This window comes from Camelina sativa, chromosome 5 (assembly GCF_030686135.1).
Source record: "Camelina sativa cultivar CO46 ecotype springtype chromosome 5, ASM3068613v1".
Taxonomy (NCBI): domain Eukaryota; kingdom Viridiplantae; phylum Streptophyta; class Magnoliopsida; order Brassicales; family Brassicaceae; genus Camelina; species Camelina sativa.
This window is the reverse complement of record NC_141884.1, coordinates 38,480,817-38,495,035: the sequence shown is the minus strand read 5'-3', so window position 1 is coordinate 38,495,035 and position 14,219 is coordinate 38,480,817. Positions and strand designations below refer to the sequence as shown.

Below are 14,219 nucleotides of genomic sequence, written 5' to 3'. Positions count from 1 at the left end.
TTACAATTATAATTTATAGTGTGTTTGAGTGATGATGAATGGAAAAGTCAACTATATATATTAAAGTGAATTAATTATGTCCCTAGACTCATTTTTACACATTGACTGTTTGAAAGGAATATGAACATCTAATTCTCAAATAAACTTGATTTTTTTGTTAAAACCAACATATGTGAATTTAAATTTAATTATGGAAAATTTAAAAAAATGAATAAATTAGAAAGGCAAGAAATATAAAAGAAATATTTTATTTTTATACAAACATAATAAAAATTGAAAACAATGTTAAATATATATAATACTATCTGAATTTAAATATAGAATCAAACTCTTACAACACATATGAGATATAACAACATTTGATATTGGTGGGAGATGAGAAGAGAATGATATTTCGTTTGGTTTTTTGTAATCCATACAACAAAAGCAAGAAATCAAAAACAAAACAAAAACTAAAAATGATTTGATGTATTGTAAAAGAGAATGAGAAAAATGGAAGAGAATGAGAGAACATGAAAATGTGAAAGTAAAAGAATGCTAATATGAGAGAATGAAATAATGCTTATTTATATAATAAGAATGGATGGAAGTTACAAAAGAAAAATGTGTATAATTATAATTAATTGTGTTTGAATAAAATTGAATGGTGGAATATGATTAATGCATAATTTCTTTTATTTCAGATATGATTTTATTTTAATGTGTGAGTTAATTGGGTATTAAATATTATTTAAAGCAAATAAAAAATAAATAAATTAGAAAGCATTAAGTGAAATCAACCAATGAAGAGAGACTAAAACCTTACTTTTATGTATATGATTTTTTAAAAAAGCATTATAATCACACAAGATGATCTCAATTTTTCCTTTAAAAACAGCAAACTAAATTATACTTACTGCAAAACATATTATTAAAATATCCAACAAAACAATATAAGAAACCAAAATTAAATACAAAAACAAAAACAAAAACCAAAAAAAAAAATATATTCAACAAAACTCGGAATACACCTTAATATCGATTGCTAGTATATATATATTAGTCTTGGGAGAAAGGCAGAACAATCAATTCAATCGGTAAACGAAAAGGTTGAAGCTTTTACCCCTTTGTAAGTTTCGTGGAACCTCATTGTTTAATTGCATATTGTAGGATTTGAATCTTCTATGATCTCTGTTCCTTTATGATTTCCTCTCGGTTTCTTACAAGCGCTTAAATTGTTGTTCTTTTGAGTTTCCACTAGATTATAGCTAGACAGGTTTTGTAATGAGGCTGTTGTAGTAGTTTGACACTAATCGGCTTTCTCGTGTTACTCTAGCTCGATTCAGTTTTTTTAAAAAGGGATCAAGCTTGAACCTTTAGCTTTTGTAACCTTATTATTTTTCTGAAACTTCGTATTAATTCAGCTTCATCGTCTAGTAATTGTGAAATCTGTCTTTCATGGTTTGTGGAACTTCTCTCTGGTTATTATTATAACATTCAGACACTTTTGAGCTCTCGCTAGGTTTTATAAATATCCAATTTTGTTTGTTGGGTGCGTTATGGCTTTTATCCAGCAGTTAAATCACTCTTAGCTGACTTCAATGTCTCAGGCACTTACTACTTTTAAGGAAGAGATTGCTTCTGTCTCTCTATGGATACCAGAAAGTTGGATACTGGCTCCGAAGATGCAATCAGCTGGCTCCCTCATGAGGTTCTAGGCGACATCTTGTCCAGAGTTCCGACCAAACTGGCTGCTTCAACATCTGTTCTCTCGAAAAAGTGGAGGGATATGTTTGCATTGGTGCACAATCTCGATTTTGATAATTCCGTCTTCCTGCAACCGGAAGATGGTAAGCGAGAGAGGGACGAGGTCCGGGAGTGCTTCAGGAACTTTGTCGATAGAACACTGGCTTTGCAATGCGCTTCTCCGCTCAAGAAGTTCTCTCTAAAATATCACATTGGCGACGACAGTGAGATGGATCATATGTACCCCTGGATAAGTAATGCCGTAGAGCGTGGTGTAGTGGAGCTTGACGTTTGTATTGAGCCTACCTATGGTGACATCTTGCTGCCTTATGAGTTCTTCATGAGCAACACATTGGTTAAGCTGACACTGGGGACACGAGTTTCTTTAGGAAAGTTTCCTCCAGATTTGTCTCTTCCAGCACTTAAGAGTCTCTTCTTGGACTCGGTCGTTTTTGAATATGAAGATCTGTGTCATGTGCTTCTTCCTGGTTGTCCAGTGCTCGAGGATTTAGTCGTACGTCACAAGTACTTTGAAGCACTCCCATACTGCATATCGAGTCGGAGCATCAAGAAGCTATCAGTTCACTACGATTGTGAGCTTGAACTTGGTCCCTATAGTGTTATGTCATTTGACGCCCCAAGTCTTGTGTCCTTGGACTACTCCGATTATGCCTTGGCTATATACGAACAAGTTAACTTGGCTTCCCTAGTGGAAGCTAAGCTGGATATTCGTTATTCTAAAAGAATCGAGAGGCCTGATGTATCAAGTCTCATTGAAGGGATATGCAACGTGGAGACCCTGCATCTTTCTCCCGGTTCTGTTGATGTAAGTTTGCCACTTTCTTTCTTTCTTTGCAACTTTGTAAAGAGCTTGGACATTCTCTCTAAGTGTGTGTGTGTGTGTTTCAGGTGATTTCTCGATGTGTTAAACGTGGAATAATTCTACCGTTGTTCAACAATCTGGTAAGCTTGTCTTTTGGGAGTAAGAATAATGAAGGTTGGGAACTGCTGCCATATCTGCTTGAGCAGTGTCCAAAGCTGGAAACTCTAATCATCCAGGTATATATATCATTAGCAAAACCCATGAAACGTATAGTATATATATAAAGAGAGACAGAGATAGGGACTTAGTGGTTGATCCCTTACACATGCTACTTCTCCAGGGGCTGGATAGTTACAGAGGGGATGTGACCATTCATCCATCCCAGGTGAAGGTGTTGCGTGTTCTTGGTTATGGAGGAACCGCTAAAGAGTTGGAAGACTTGAAGAAATTGATTGGTGAGTCGGAATGCCTTGAAGTGGTGCAAGTGGAGGTTGTGCAAGGTGCTGTGGAAGATGGTGGTGTTATATCGCAAACATACAACGATCTAAGGAGGCTCCTTGGTGTTTCACTCCCATCCAAGTGCAAGATCATGGTCGCATAATTCAACTCCACCAGAATCTTCAACAACCTTCAAAGAAAAAACAAGTAGTAGTCATGCATAGCAACACTTGAGAAAACGGATAGACATCATATTTATATTTGAGAACAGCAATGTTTTTACCATCATTTTTTTCTAGAACACTTATAATGATATGCTTTGAACTTTTAAATCGTATTTATATATCCAATTATATGATTTTTGGAGTTTAATTGGGTAGTAATCCCGGATATAATTTGTTGGTAGACCGAGCTAAACGTCAGCTCAAGCGAGACGGCGGCGTTTCGTATAATTCTGGTTTGTTTCTTTGTCTCTTTAGCCGTGATTCCAAGTCTATTAATTAAATTACTCTTAAAAGTCTAATAATTATTTTGCACTAATGAAATTAAGAAAAATATTACAAAGAAAAAATATCAAAACTTCCACAAATTTGTATAGATTTTAATAAATAATTTTACTTTCAATAAAATGGGTGAGTGTTTAATTTTATAAAGATTTTGAAATAATAGACAATAAATTAATAAATATATATAATATTGAAAAACAAATTATTTATTATTTGTAATTAAAAAACCCCATGCTTTTTCTTCTTCTTCTTCTAAATTGAGTATTATGGGGGAAGTTTTGAACAACAAACTGAAAACTCCAAGGCTTTGGAGAGAGAGAGTGACGAACAAAACAAACAAAATTGATAAATCGAACTTAAAATTTTAAAACTTTAGTTAAAAAAATCGTCTCGCGATATATTGTAATTTAAAATCTAGTATGTAAAATGTCTTCAAACATTAATGTGTTAGATTGATTATAAGGTTTATTTTATTCATTGAAAGACTCTGGCTGAGACAAAGTGTGTCCTTTGATGATCTTTCAAGTGTCGTTGTTTTAAGCAAAAAGACGATCGTAAATAAGAAAGAGGCACAATCCGGTTTATTTAGGGTTATTTCCTTAAACAACAACAAAATCAATCTCTCAATTTCTCACTTCTTCTCCTATCGATTAGAAGAAACTCTCGCAAATTTCACTCTCTTCGATTAGATGATGGAGCAACAAGAACAGATCATTGCTTCCACACGCACTGATCTACAGTGTTGTCTATGGGATTGCAAGTGGTCCTCTCTCCCAACGAGTTTTCCTGTTAATACCTTCCTAGCTACTGACAGTTGCTGGTGAAGCCTATGAAAATGCAGCGGTAGTTATCGGTGGATATGGGGACACCGAACAATATCTCAATTATTTATTTATATTAGCCTCCACTTCTTTTATTTTTAGAAATTTAAATATACAGGCGGACGCGCGCGTACAACTCCATATCATGTTTAGTAATCATTTAAATAGATGATAAATAGTATGCAAAAGTACAATACAATATCTTATTTTTGATTCTTTTTTAAAAAAAGAAACTATTAATTTTTTCCCTGTTTTGAATATCATTTACGTTGTTTAAACTTTTGTTTTTATATGTTGGTGTTGGTTATAAGATACATCTAACAAATGACGGACAAAAATCCACCTTGATTTTAAAAGTTTTAAATTAATATTAAGATATACTCCTAATACTTCCATTCAAAACTACTTCTCCCTAAAAAAACAAAGCTTTTCAAAATTATGGGTAAAGAATATACAAAATAACCTTTATATGTGTGTAAAACTTTATAAATACCTTATAAAATCTTATAAGTTTTATACACATATTATCTTATCATCTCCATACCATTTATTTATGTTTTTGGTCTAGATATAGATTTTAGATTTTATCAAAACTAATTAAGTTTTATAACTATTATGTAATATTCTATATATATATATTAGATTTCATTTGATATTTTTAAAAAAAATATATTTTGGATTTAAAAAACAACTTTGAGACCAAAAATGATGTGCTTTGAACTTTCAAATCGTATTTATATCCAATTATATGATTTCTGGAGTTTAATTGGGTAGCAATCCCGGATATAATTTGTTTGTAAACCGAGCTAAACCGATGGTATACCTATTAATTAAATTACTCATATAAGACTCAATCGAAACGGCGCCGTTTCATAGTTCACCGTTTGTTTCTTCTTCTTCAGCCGCAATTCCAAAGGATTTTAGTTAGTCCGGCCGGAAAGGTTTGATAGTTTCCTGGGATTTAAACCTATGGAGTTGGAGTTTGAATCAAGGTATGAGATCAATCGTACTGCAGAGTTCATTATCAGCAAAAGCTTCACCAGAATTGCTTTACAGGTACCTAATTCTCGTTTCTGAATTTTTGTTTCTTTGCTAAAATTGTTAAATTTAATGAATCTGGGGATGATAAAGCTTACTTTTTTTTTACTTGGTCTGATAGTTTCCGGATGAGTTGTTAAAGGAATCAACTAAGGTCGTGAGTGCTCTTAAGAGCAAAACTCGTTTGCTTACCGACAGAGAAGTCAGGTTCTTTGTTATGGCGGACACAACTTACGGTAGTTGCTGCATTGATGAAGTTGGAGCTTTGCATATTGACGCAGACTGTGTTGTTCATTACGGTCAAACATGTCTAAGCCCGTGAGTCAATTTACCCTGTTCTTGATTTGTGTAATTGCTGTGACTTCCCTTGTTGTGAAGTGTTTATGTTTTGTTGCAGGACATCGGTTCTTCCAGCATTCTTCGTTTTCGGGAAAGCTTCGATCAACGTCTCAAGCTGCGTTAAGCATCTGATAGATTATGCGTCTAAGAGCGTTAAGCCTATTATGGTATGTGAAGCTAGCTAGTTTATCTTTATTATTATTATGAAATAGTGATAAAAGTGTTCTGTTTTCTCCATCATTGAACTTTGTGTGTTTCAGATTCTTTATGGACTAGAATACGCCCATATGATTCCGCATATCCGAGAAGAATTAGGATTATCAAAGACTGAATCTCTTCAGTTGAAGTTCTCTGTAGCCAATGTCTTGTGTTCATTTATTAGTCCATCTAAAGACCCTAGAGAGTCCATGGAGCATCCGAGACCATATAGTGATAGCTTATCCTCATCTAGAAACTATAGACTGGGAGGGCTAACTTGGGACTTGCCAGAAGGAAGCAACATCGAGGACTATCTACTTTTCTGGATCGGTTCTGACAGTTCAGCTTTCGCCAATGTAGTACTCACCTTCAATGGTTGTGACATAGGTATATAAATATATATATGGCTTTATCCATGGAAATCTCTTGATCTAGTTCTTGGTTATGTCAAACGTTTGAGTAACTTACTACAGTCCATTTTCTTAAACAAAATATCTAATTGATTGACAAATACCATGAGAATAGCTTATTTTCTTGGTTATGTTTTGTTTGTTTGTTAATCTTAGTCAGATATGATGCTGAAGAAGATTCTTTGGTGACGGAATTTTATCAACAAAGAAGGATACTTCAGCGACGGTATACTCAGCAGACGTCACAAAAATATCAAAATTCGTCAATTCTTATAATCTTTTCTTTATCATCTCTGTGGATTTGTATTTGTAGTCCTCACTCAGAGTTATGTTTTCCAGATATTACTTGGTGGAAAAAGCCAAGGATGCGAATATTATTGGTATTTTGGTAGGGACTCTTGGTGTTGGTAAGTTCCCGTTCTTATGCATTTGTGATGTCAAGGTTGATGAGTTTTTCATTGAATGTCTAATAATATCACATGGCATTGGATGCAGCTGGTTACCTTCATATGATTCACCATATGCAAGCACTCATATCTGCAGCTGGCAAAAAATCTTACATTCTTGCCATGGGACGACCTAATCCGGCCAAACTCGCAAACTTCCCCGAGGTAAGTTAAACAAGTGAAATATGTCATTTTAGCTGTTAATTATTACAAGTGAGATATGTCAAGTGAGTTAGTGTCTTTTCTTTCCTGTGTTTGTCTCTTAGTGCGATGTATTCATCTACATCTCATGTGCCCAAACCGCTCTTTTAGATAGCAAAGAGTTCATGTCCCCTGTCATAACTCCGTTCGAAGCCAATCTTGCTTTTAGCAGGTACGTACATAGGGGAAATTAGTATATGCAGGAATCTTTTAGAGTTTTTGAATTCGATCCACGAGTTCCTTAATCGACGTCTTTTGTGTTTCTGTTTTCCACAGAGGGAGTGAATGGACTGGTGCATACCTAATGCAATTCCAAGACGTGATCAACTCTGTAAAATTAGAATCAGAAGCACATAGCGAATCAGAGGAGCCACGGTTCTCCTTCTTTCAGGGTGGTTACGTAGAAGATCACAAGACAAACGGTACAATGGAAGCTCAATACAGTTTTCTAATCGACAAAAGCCATAATTATCATTCATTGAGGTTAACAAACATTGTGCTACTTGTTGCAGATCAAGCTAAGAATGGAGAAGAAGACACAGGAGAGACAATGGCATTGGTACAAACTGCAGAGAAAGCATTGCAATTGAAAGGCAATGATCATAACTTGCTCACTAAACAAACCACTGCAAAATCAGGACCCGAGTATTTCCTCAGCCGTGCTTATCGCGGTTTGGAGATAAATAGTGATAATACTTCGCCGGAGCCTTACATAGTCGGGAGAAGCGGGAAGGCGTCAGGGTATAAGCACGAGTAGTAACTCCAAGAAGTAATTGTGTACTATTTCAGAAAGATAGATTTGTGTACTATTTCAGAAACTAATTTTTTTATTTGTTCATTTAAAAAATACGTACAACGTACGTGAAAACATAACAGTAAAGTAGAAAGTAGCTTGAGAGCTGTTTTATTTATATCTTTTTATTTATTTTTTTAGATTTTAATTTTAAGATTGATGAGGACGAAGGTAGACACCGAGTTCATGAAGGTAATGAATCCCAGATTTGCCATGGAAGCCGACGATCGGGCGTTTGTCTATATCGCCATATGTGGCCCGTAGTTCTTCAATTTCTGGGTCGTTTGCCTCGACTCCGAACTTAATGATTCGCTTGCTCGTCTCGAACTCAATCTTCCTCACACAATTTGTGATATATGCTACCACGGTGTGGATGTATTCGTCTTCAGCTAGCGAAAACTACCAAAAATAAAATCATGAATATTTGGAATACAACCAAAAAAAAAAATGATCAAGAAAAAAAAGATTAATCTGCAAGCAAAACCTCTTTTGTTACGGACCACGCGTCTGGATTACTCCTCCCGAAATCGTCAGGCAATACAAAACGCTTCCCGTGATCAGGACCTTTTACAAGAGCTTTGTTGCCGTCGATATAGTCAAACTGAACCAAGGTGATACCACTGCCATTGTGACTTGCTTTTATCTTCCTAACCTTTACGTAGGCCCCATCGTCCCACTCGGTTCCAGTCTGAGCAACAAAGCTCGAAGTATATCGAGCATGACGATATGCCATTGTTTTCTTCCTGAAAAATTCAAATACGAACACAGTTACGTACGGCGCAATCATAGTAATGGTCACTGGTACTGGTGATCAACTACGTACTGTCTTTATTTACTTAAAAAGATATATAACCAATTAAAAAAAAAAAAAATATATATATATATATATACAAGATAGCTTTTAATAAAGATTAGAGACTTAATACGGAAATTTTTTTTAAATGATGGTCAAAACAAAAAGAAGAGATCAAAACTGTATTTTGTGAATTTTGAGTTTTCTTAGATCTGATTCAAGCCTTCAATGTTAGAATAGGAATATAGAATATTTCCTTTATGTCGATAATGTCAAGTATGTAACTATATTGCTTGGAGGCTACTCCTCTTGTACATATATAAGGTCTGCCTCATTAATAGAATTCTCTACGGAGTTTAATAAGTTTACATGGTATCAGAGCTAACCCTAGCTAACCCTATTCTCGGTTACTAGAACTCGATCCATCTCCGCACTTTTCTTCTTCTTCTTCTTCCGCCAAACTCTCTTTCTCTCTCTCGTTTTCTCTCTCTACCCTTTTCTTCCTCTTTTTTGTTCTCTTTCTTCTCCCACACGATGACACTCTCAGAATCATCGACCCCCACAACCACGGACAAACCGTTTGGTATTAGCCAGATCCGTGCCCATGTTCCCGTGATCCTTGATCTCAACAAACACAACTATGACACTTGACGTGAGATCTTTGAAACCCACTGTACTAGTTTCGGCGTGATCGGTCTTCTTGACGGTTCGGAAAAATCCACACCCGAAACCGAGAAACAATGGAAGGAACGTGATGGCTTGGTCAAGATGTGGATCTATGGCACTATGTCTGAAGACTTACTTGACACGATCTTGAAGGCGAAATCGCAAGCCCGTGACCTATGGCTTCAGCTCGAGTCGCTCTTCCATGACAACAAAGAAGCTCAAATCCTCCAATTTGAAAACGAGATTCGTACGCTTGAGATTGGTGACAGAACTGTTCAACAATATTGTCACAAACTCAAGTCGTTATCCGATCTTCTCTCCAATCTCGATTCTCCGATCTCTGACCGTATGTTGGTGATGCATATGTTGAACGGCTTATCTGACAAGTTTGATAGTATAATCAACGTGATCAAGCATCAAACACCGTTCCCGTCATTTACCAAAGCTCGCTCAATGTTAAGTATGGAAGAGGACCGTCTCAACAAACTCGTCAAACCGGCATCGCGTCACACTGATCACTCTTCTTCACCGGATGTACTATACACGGACACCAACTCTCACCAACGATCTGCTCCTCCACAAGGTTCTGACAATCACAACGGTGGTAACTATGGACGCAATGGCTGCGGACGTGGTAGAGGCGGTCGCAACAACAGAGGACGTGGATGCTTTAACAACTCCAACAACTCTTGGTCTAACAACGGAACATGGCCACCAAACAACCCATGGCCATATCCTCCGCCTTGGGCTTCGGGTCCGTATGGTTGGTCTTACCCGTCACCATACCAGCCTAGCTACGCCGCCAGTCCACCACCGTCCTCTCTGCCGTACACTCCACATCACCATCCAGCTCACTCACGCAGCATTCTTGGGTCACACCCGCAACAACATATACGAGGCGAAGCTCACTTAACGCATCTCGCCAACCCCACTCCATCCATTGGCGAATCCTCTGCTTATCTTCCCTCTGCATTATCAAGTGCGATCAGCTCCATGAGCATTCAAGACCCCTCTGAGTCAAGCTGGTACATGGACACCGGTGCAACGAACCACGTCACGGCTAAGCCAGGTACGCTACGTCCCCCTTTTAATAAGAGCACCATTCCCTCTCTTACAGTTGGTAATGGGTCTTCTGCCCTTGTTACTCACACCGGACACACTGTCATACCATCTTCATCTCGTCCTCTCCACCTTCGTGATGTTCTTGTGTGTCCGTCTATTGTTAAGAACTTGGTTTCGGTTCGTCGCTTTGTTACTGACAATAAATGTACTGTTGAGTTTGACCCTTTTGGATTTTCTGTTAAGGATCTTCTCACACGGAACCGGCTTCTCCGATGTGATAGTAGTGGCCATCTCTACACGGTTACGCCACCCACTCTCATGTCTCCTCAAGCACTCACCGTCTCCACCGTTGATGGCTCTCTCTGGCACCGTCGTCTTGGTCATCCGGGCATATCTACGCTTTCTTCTCTAGCTTCTTTGGGTTTTATTTCATTTCGTAAGGCTGACTTGACAAATTTGTGTCATGCATGTCAATTGGGAAAACACACTCGTCTCCCTTTCTTTAAATCTACTTCTATTGTTCGTGAACCATTTGAAATCATTCATACCGACATTTTTACATCTCCAATTCCTACTTCTAGCGGGCTTCGATATTATGTTTTATTTGTTGATGATTTCACTCACTTTGTATAGGTTTATCCACTTCGACACAAAAGCGATGTTTTTGGGAAATTTCTTCTTTTTTCAGCGTATGTCCGGATGCACTTTCAGCGTGAGATCAAGTTTCTCCAATGTGATAACGGTGGTGAATATGATAATCGACAATTCCATGATCACATGTCCACCACGGGTACTCGTTTTCGTTTCTCATGTCCGTATACGTCCCAGCAAAATGGCAAAGCTGAACGCATGATTCGCACGCTCAACAATCTTGTCCGCACTTTGTTGGTTCAAGCCTCAATGCCGCTGATTTATTGGGCTGAAGCACTCCTTACTGCCGCTTACACTCTAAACCGTCTCCCGTCTTCGGCGATAAACAGTGAGATTCCGTTTGTTAAGTTATACCACTCACCGGTTCCGTTTCACCATTTTCGTGTGTTTGGTTCTCTGTGCTATCCGAATCTCACCTCCACGACACCACATAAACTCGCTCCAAGGTCGACTCCTTGTGTTTTTCTCGGCTATCCAACCGATCATCGTGGTTTTCGCTGTCTTGATCGCCGTACCAATCGCATCATTCTCTCCCGCCATGTGATATTCGATGAGAATCAATTCCCATTTGCTATAAGCTCTACACCTTCTATTCCTCATGATCATGTGGCTGTCCCTCCACTAACGCGGTCCATCACTCCGTTACCGCCACCACAAACTGATCCGATACAGCCACTTGCCCCTGAACCACATCCTGCACCAGTCCCGGCACCGGTACCCGCAACAACACAAGCTCCTGCGTCTAGTTCTACCCAATCCATGACTACACGCAGTAAGAATGGCATTACCAAGCCTATTCAGCGCTTGTGTCTCCATACCGCGGCTGTCTCTCCCCTACCTGCTTCTCATATACAAGCGGCAAAAGACCCTAACTGGAATGGGGCTATGGAATGTGAATATAGTGCTCTTATTAAAACCGGGACGTGGTCACTTGTACCACGGCCCAAGCATGCTAATGTGGTTCGTTCTTTATGGTTGTACAGGCACAAATTTAATGCTGATGGGACGCTTGCTCGCTACAAAGCTCGGCTTGTTGCTAACGGAAAATCACAACAGGAAGGTGTCGATTGTGAAGAGACGTTCAGCCTGGTGGTGAAACCTACTACTATTCGTGCTGTTCTTCATGTCGCTACGACACGGAAGTGGCCGCTCCATCAACTCGATGTGCAAAACGCTTTTCTTCATGGTGATCTCAAGGAAACTGTTTATATGCACCAACCGCCAGGCTTTCGTGATCCTGACAAACCTGATCATGTCTGTCTTCTCCGGCGGTCCCTCTATGGTCTCAAACAAGCCCCTCGCGCTTGGAACGAGCGGTTCTCTACGTATGCACGCCGTATTGGTTTTATTCAGAGCATTGCGGATCCGTCGTTGTTCGTCATGGCTCGAGGTCGTGATTTTGCGTATCTCCTATTGTACGTTGACGACATTCTGCTTACTGCCTCATCTCCGTCACTCGTCCAATCCATCATCAAGGCCCTTAGCAGCGAGTTTGCTATGACTGATCTTGGTCGACTACATCACTTTCTCGGTATCACTTTTACTCATAACTCCTTTGGTTTGTTTCTTCAACAACAGAACTATGCTGCTGATATTCTTCACCGCGCTAAGATGACGAATTGCAAACCATGCCTCACACCGGTTGATACGCAGTCAAAGCTTGCTGAAGCGGTTGGTGATGCGGTTGATGATCCTACCTTATATCGTAGTCTTGCTGGGGCATTACAATATCTCACTATAACTCGTCCTGACATATCCTATGCTGTCCACCAAGTTTGTTTGTACATGCATGATCCACGAGTTCCTCATTTCAATGCTCTTAAACGCATTCTTCGCTATGTTAAGGGTACTATCCAGCATGGTCTCCAGCTCTATGCATCATCCTCAACCGATCTTATCGCCTATACTGATGCGGATTGGGCTGGGTGTCCTACAACTCGTCGATCAACCTCTGGGTTTTGTGTATTCATGGGTGATAATCTTATCTCTTGGTCATCAAAACGTCAACATACAGTGTCACGCTCTAGTGCTGAGGCAGAATATAGAGGTGTTGCGAATGTGGTCGCCGAAGCTACTTGGATACGTAATCTTTTTCTTGAGTTACGTTGTCCTCTTTCCAAAGCCTCCCTTGTGTTTTGCGATAATGTTAGTGCAGTTTACATGTCGTCTAATCCTGTACAACACCAACGCACCAAACATATCGAAATTGATATACATTTTGTTCGGGAAAAGGTGGCTCTTGGTCAGGTCAAAGTCTTTCATGTTCCGTCGTCTCTCCAATACGCCGACATCTTCACTAAGGGACTTCCCACAACCATATTTTGCGACTTTCGATCCAGTCTGAACATCCGGCCACCTCCTGCTCCGACTGAGGGAGGGTGTTAGAATAGGAATATAGAATATTTCCTTTATGTCGATAATGTCAAGTCTGTAACTATATTGCTTGGAGGCTACTCCTCTTGTACATATATAAGGCCTGCCTCATTAATAGAATTCTCTACGGAGTTTAATAAGTTTACATTCAAGGTATCTATGTGTGGAGAATATGATGAATTGGAGAGGGAACTATATGTTATATATGTAGAGCTATACTAAAACTATATATATATATATAATATATCTACAGTAATATAGATCTTAACAAATAGAGACTAGGTAAGAATATTAGAATTATGAAGAGCAAAACTAAAAGTAGAGAAAAAGATGATTCTTGACCTTTGAGTTTCTTAGCTCTAATTCAAGCTGTATATAATATAAATCTGGTGATACTTGAGAGCGATGATTTACTTCATGAGGGAGAGCGAGGGGGGTATATATAGTTCTTTCTCGTCTCTTGAGTTTTTCTAAACTAATTTACATGTAATTTTATATTTCAATATTTCTTAATAAGTTCGTATAGACTCTTCCTACCGAAAGAAAAAAGTTCGTAGTTTCATTCTATTTATAGGAAGTGGTTTGCCAGGATGATGCAAGAAAGTGAGTTAACTCACTATTTGTTTCGTATATCCACGTATGTTCCATACATGATACAACTACCACCACACGATTAGCGTACAACGAATAGGCTACTTTGTCATTCGTTTTACTTTTGTCTTGACTCATTTGTTTTTTTTCTTTTCAAAAAATAAATTTTTTTTTCTTTAAAGATTAAGTATATTAAGGATCCAGAGAATACAGTCCAAATCTTGTCAAAATATTTATTTTATACCAATGAGGCCATTCTCATTTATAGGATTAAAGACTTTTATGCAACTTGCTAAAATGTTTTCCTTATATAAATTAACTTGATTAATAAGTACATGTATTTGT

At 38.3% G+C, this 14,219-nt stretch overlaps 3 protein-coding genes across 4 annotated transcripts; 2 read left to right on the top strand and 1 right to left on the bottom strand.

Annotated features, from left to right (window-relative positions):
* The first annotated feature begins 900 nt into the window (after positions 1-900).
* LOC104789787 (F-box/LRR-repeat protein At3g60040-like) lies at positions 901-3,358 on the top strand. The gene is made up of 4 exons (XM_087451378.1): positions 901-1,108; positions 1,590-2,551; positions 2,635-2,784; positions 2,889-3,358. Exons 2-4 carry the CDS (start codon positions 1,631-1,633, stop codon positions 3,147-3,149), a joined length of 1,332 nt encoding a protein of 443 aa, XP_087307504.1. The 5' UTR covers positions 901-1,108; positions 1,590-1,630; the 3' UTR covers positions 3,150-3,358.
* A 1,807-nt stretch (positions 3,359-5,165) lies between these two features.
* LOC104788211 (uncharacterized) lies at positions 5,166-7,856 on the top strand. Of its 2 annotated transcripts, none has more exons than XM_010513926.3 (10): positions 5,166-5,369; positions 5,473-5,669; positions 5,749-5,857; positions 5,951-6,275; positions 6,455-6,524; positions 6,638-6,705; positions 6,794-6,909; positions 7,011-7,117; positions 7,222-7,367; positions 7,458-7,856. In XM_010513926.3, exons 1-10 carry the CDS (start codon positions 5,283-5,285, stop codon positions 7,700-7,702), a joined length of 1,470 nt encoding a protein of 489 aa, XP_010512228.2. In that variant the 5' UTR covers positions 5,166-5,282; the 3' UTR covers positions 7,703-7,856. The 2 variants fall into 2 exon arrangements, 1 of the variants encoding a protein (XP_010512228.2); XR_015557984.1 differs by having other exon boundaries at positions 5,175-5,369; positions 6,459-6,524.
* On the bottom strand, positions 7,755-13,821 carry LOC104788210 (jacalin-related lectin 39-like). Its single transcript, XM_010513925.3, has 3 exons — positions 13,626-13,821; positions 8,223-8,481; positions 7,755-8,137 (listed from the first exon to the last, which is right to left on the bottom strand). Exons 2-3 carry the CDS (start codon positions 8,469-8,471, stop codon positions 7,889-7,891), a joined length of 498 nt encoding a protein of 165 aa, XP_010512227.1. The 5' UTR covers positions 8,472-8,481; positions 13,626-13,821; the 3' UTR covers positions 7,755-7,888.
* Between the last annotated feature and the right edge of the window lie 398 nt (positions 13,822-14,219).

What these genes read in the sequence shown, in the direction of transcription:
- LOC104789787 (XM_087451378.1), top strand. Translation starts at nt 1,631, where the DNA reads ATGGATACCAGAAAGTTGGATACTGGCTCCGAAGATGCAATCAGCTGG. An exon ending in TTTCTCCCGGTTCTGTTGAT is followed by an intron (nt 2,552 to 2,634) that starts GTAAGTTTGCCA and finishes TGTGTGTTTCAG; the next exon opens with GTGATTTCTCGATGTGTTAA. An exon ending in TGGAAACTCTAATCATCCAG is followed by an intron (nt 2,785 to 2,888) that starts GTATATATATCA and finishes CTACTTCTCCAG; the next exon opens with GGGCTGGATAGTTACAGAGG.
- LOC104788211 (XM_010513926.3), top strand. Translation starts at nt 5,283, where the DNA reads ATGGAGTTGGAGTTTGAATCAAGGTATGAGATCAATCGTACTGCAGAG. An exon ending in GGTCAAACATGTCTAAGCCC is followed by an intron (nt 5,670 to 5,748) that starts GTGAGTCAATTT and finishes GTTTTGTTGCAG; the next exon opens with GACATCGGTTCTTCCAGCAT. An exon ending in AGAAGGATACTTCAGCGACG is followed by an intron (nt 6,525 to 6,637) that starts GTATACTCAGCA and finishes TATGTTTTCCAG; the next exon opens with ATATTACTTGGTGGAAAAAG.
- LOC104788210 (XM_010513925.3), bottom strand. Translation starts at nt 8,471, where the DNA reads ATGGCATATCGTCATGCTCGATATACTTCGAGCTTTGTTGCTCAGACT. An exon ending in CGTGGTCCGTAACAAAAGAG is followed by an intron (nt 8,138 to 8,222) that starts GTTTTGCTTGCA and finishes TATTTTTGGTAG; the next exon opens with TTTTCGCTAGCTGAAGACGA.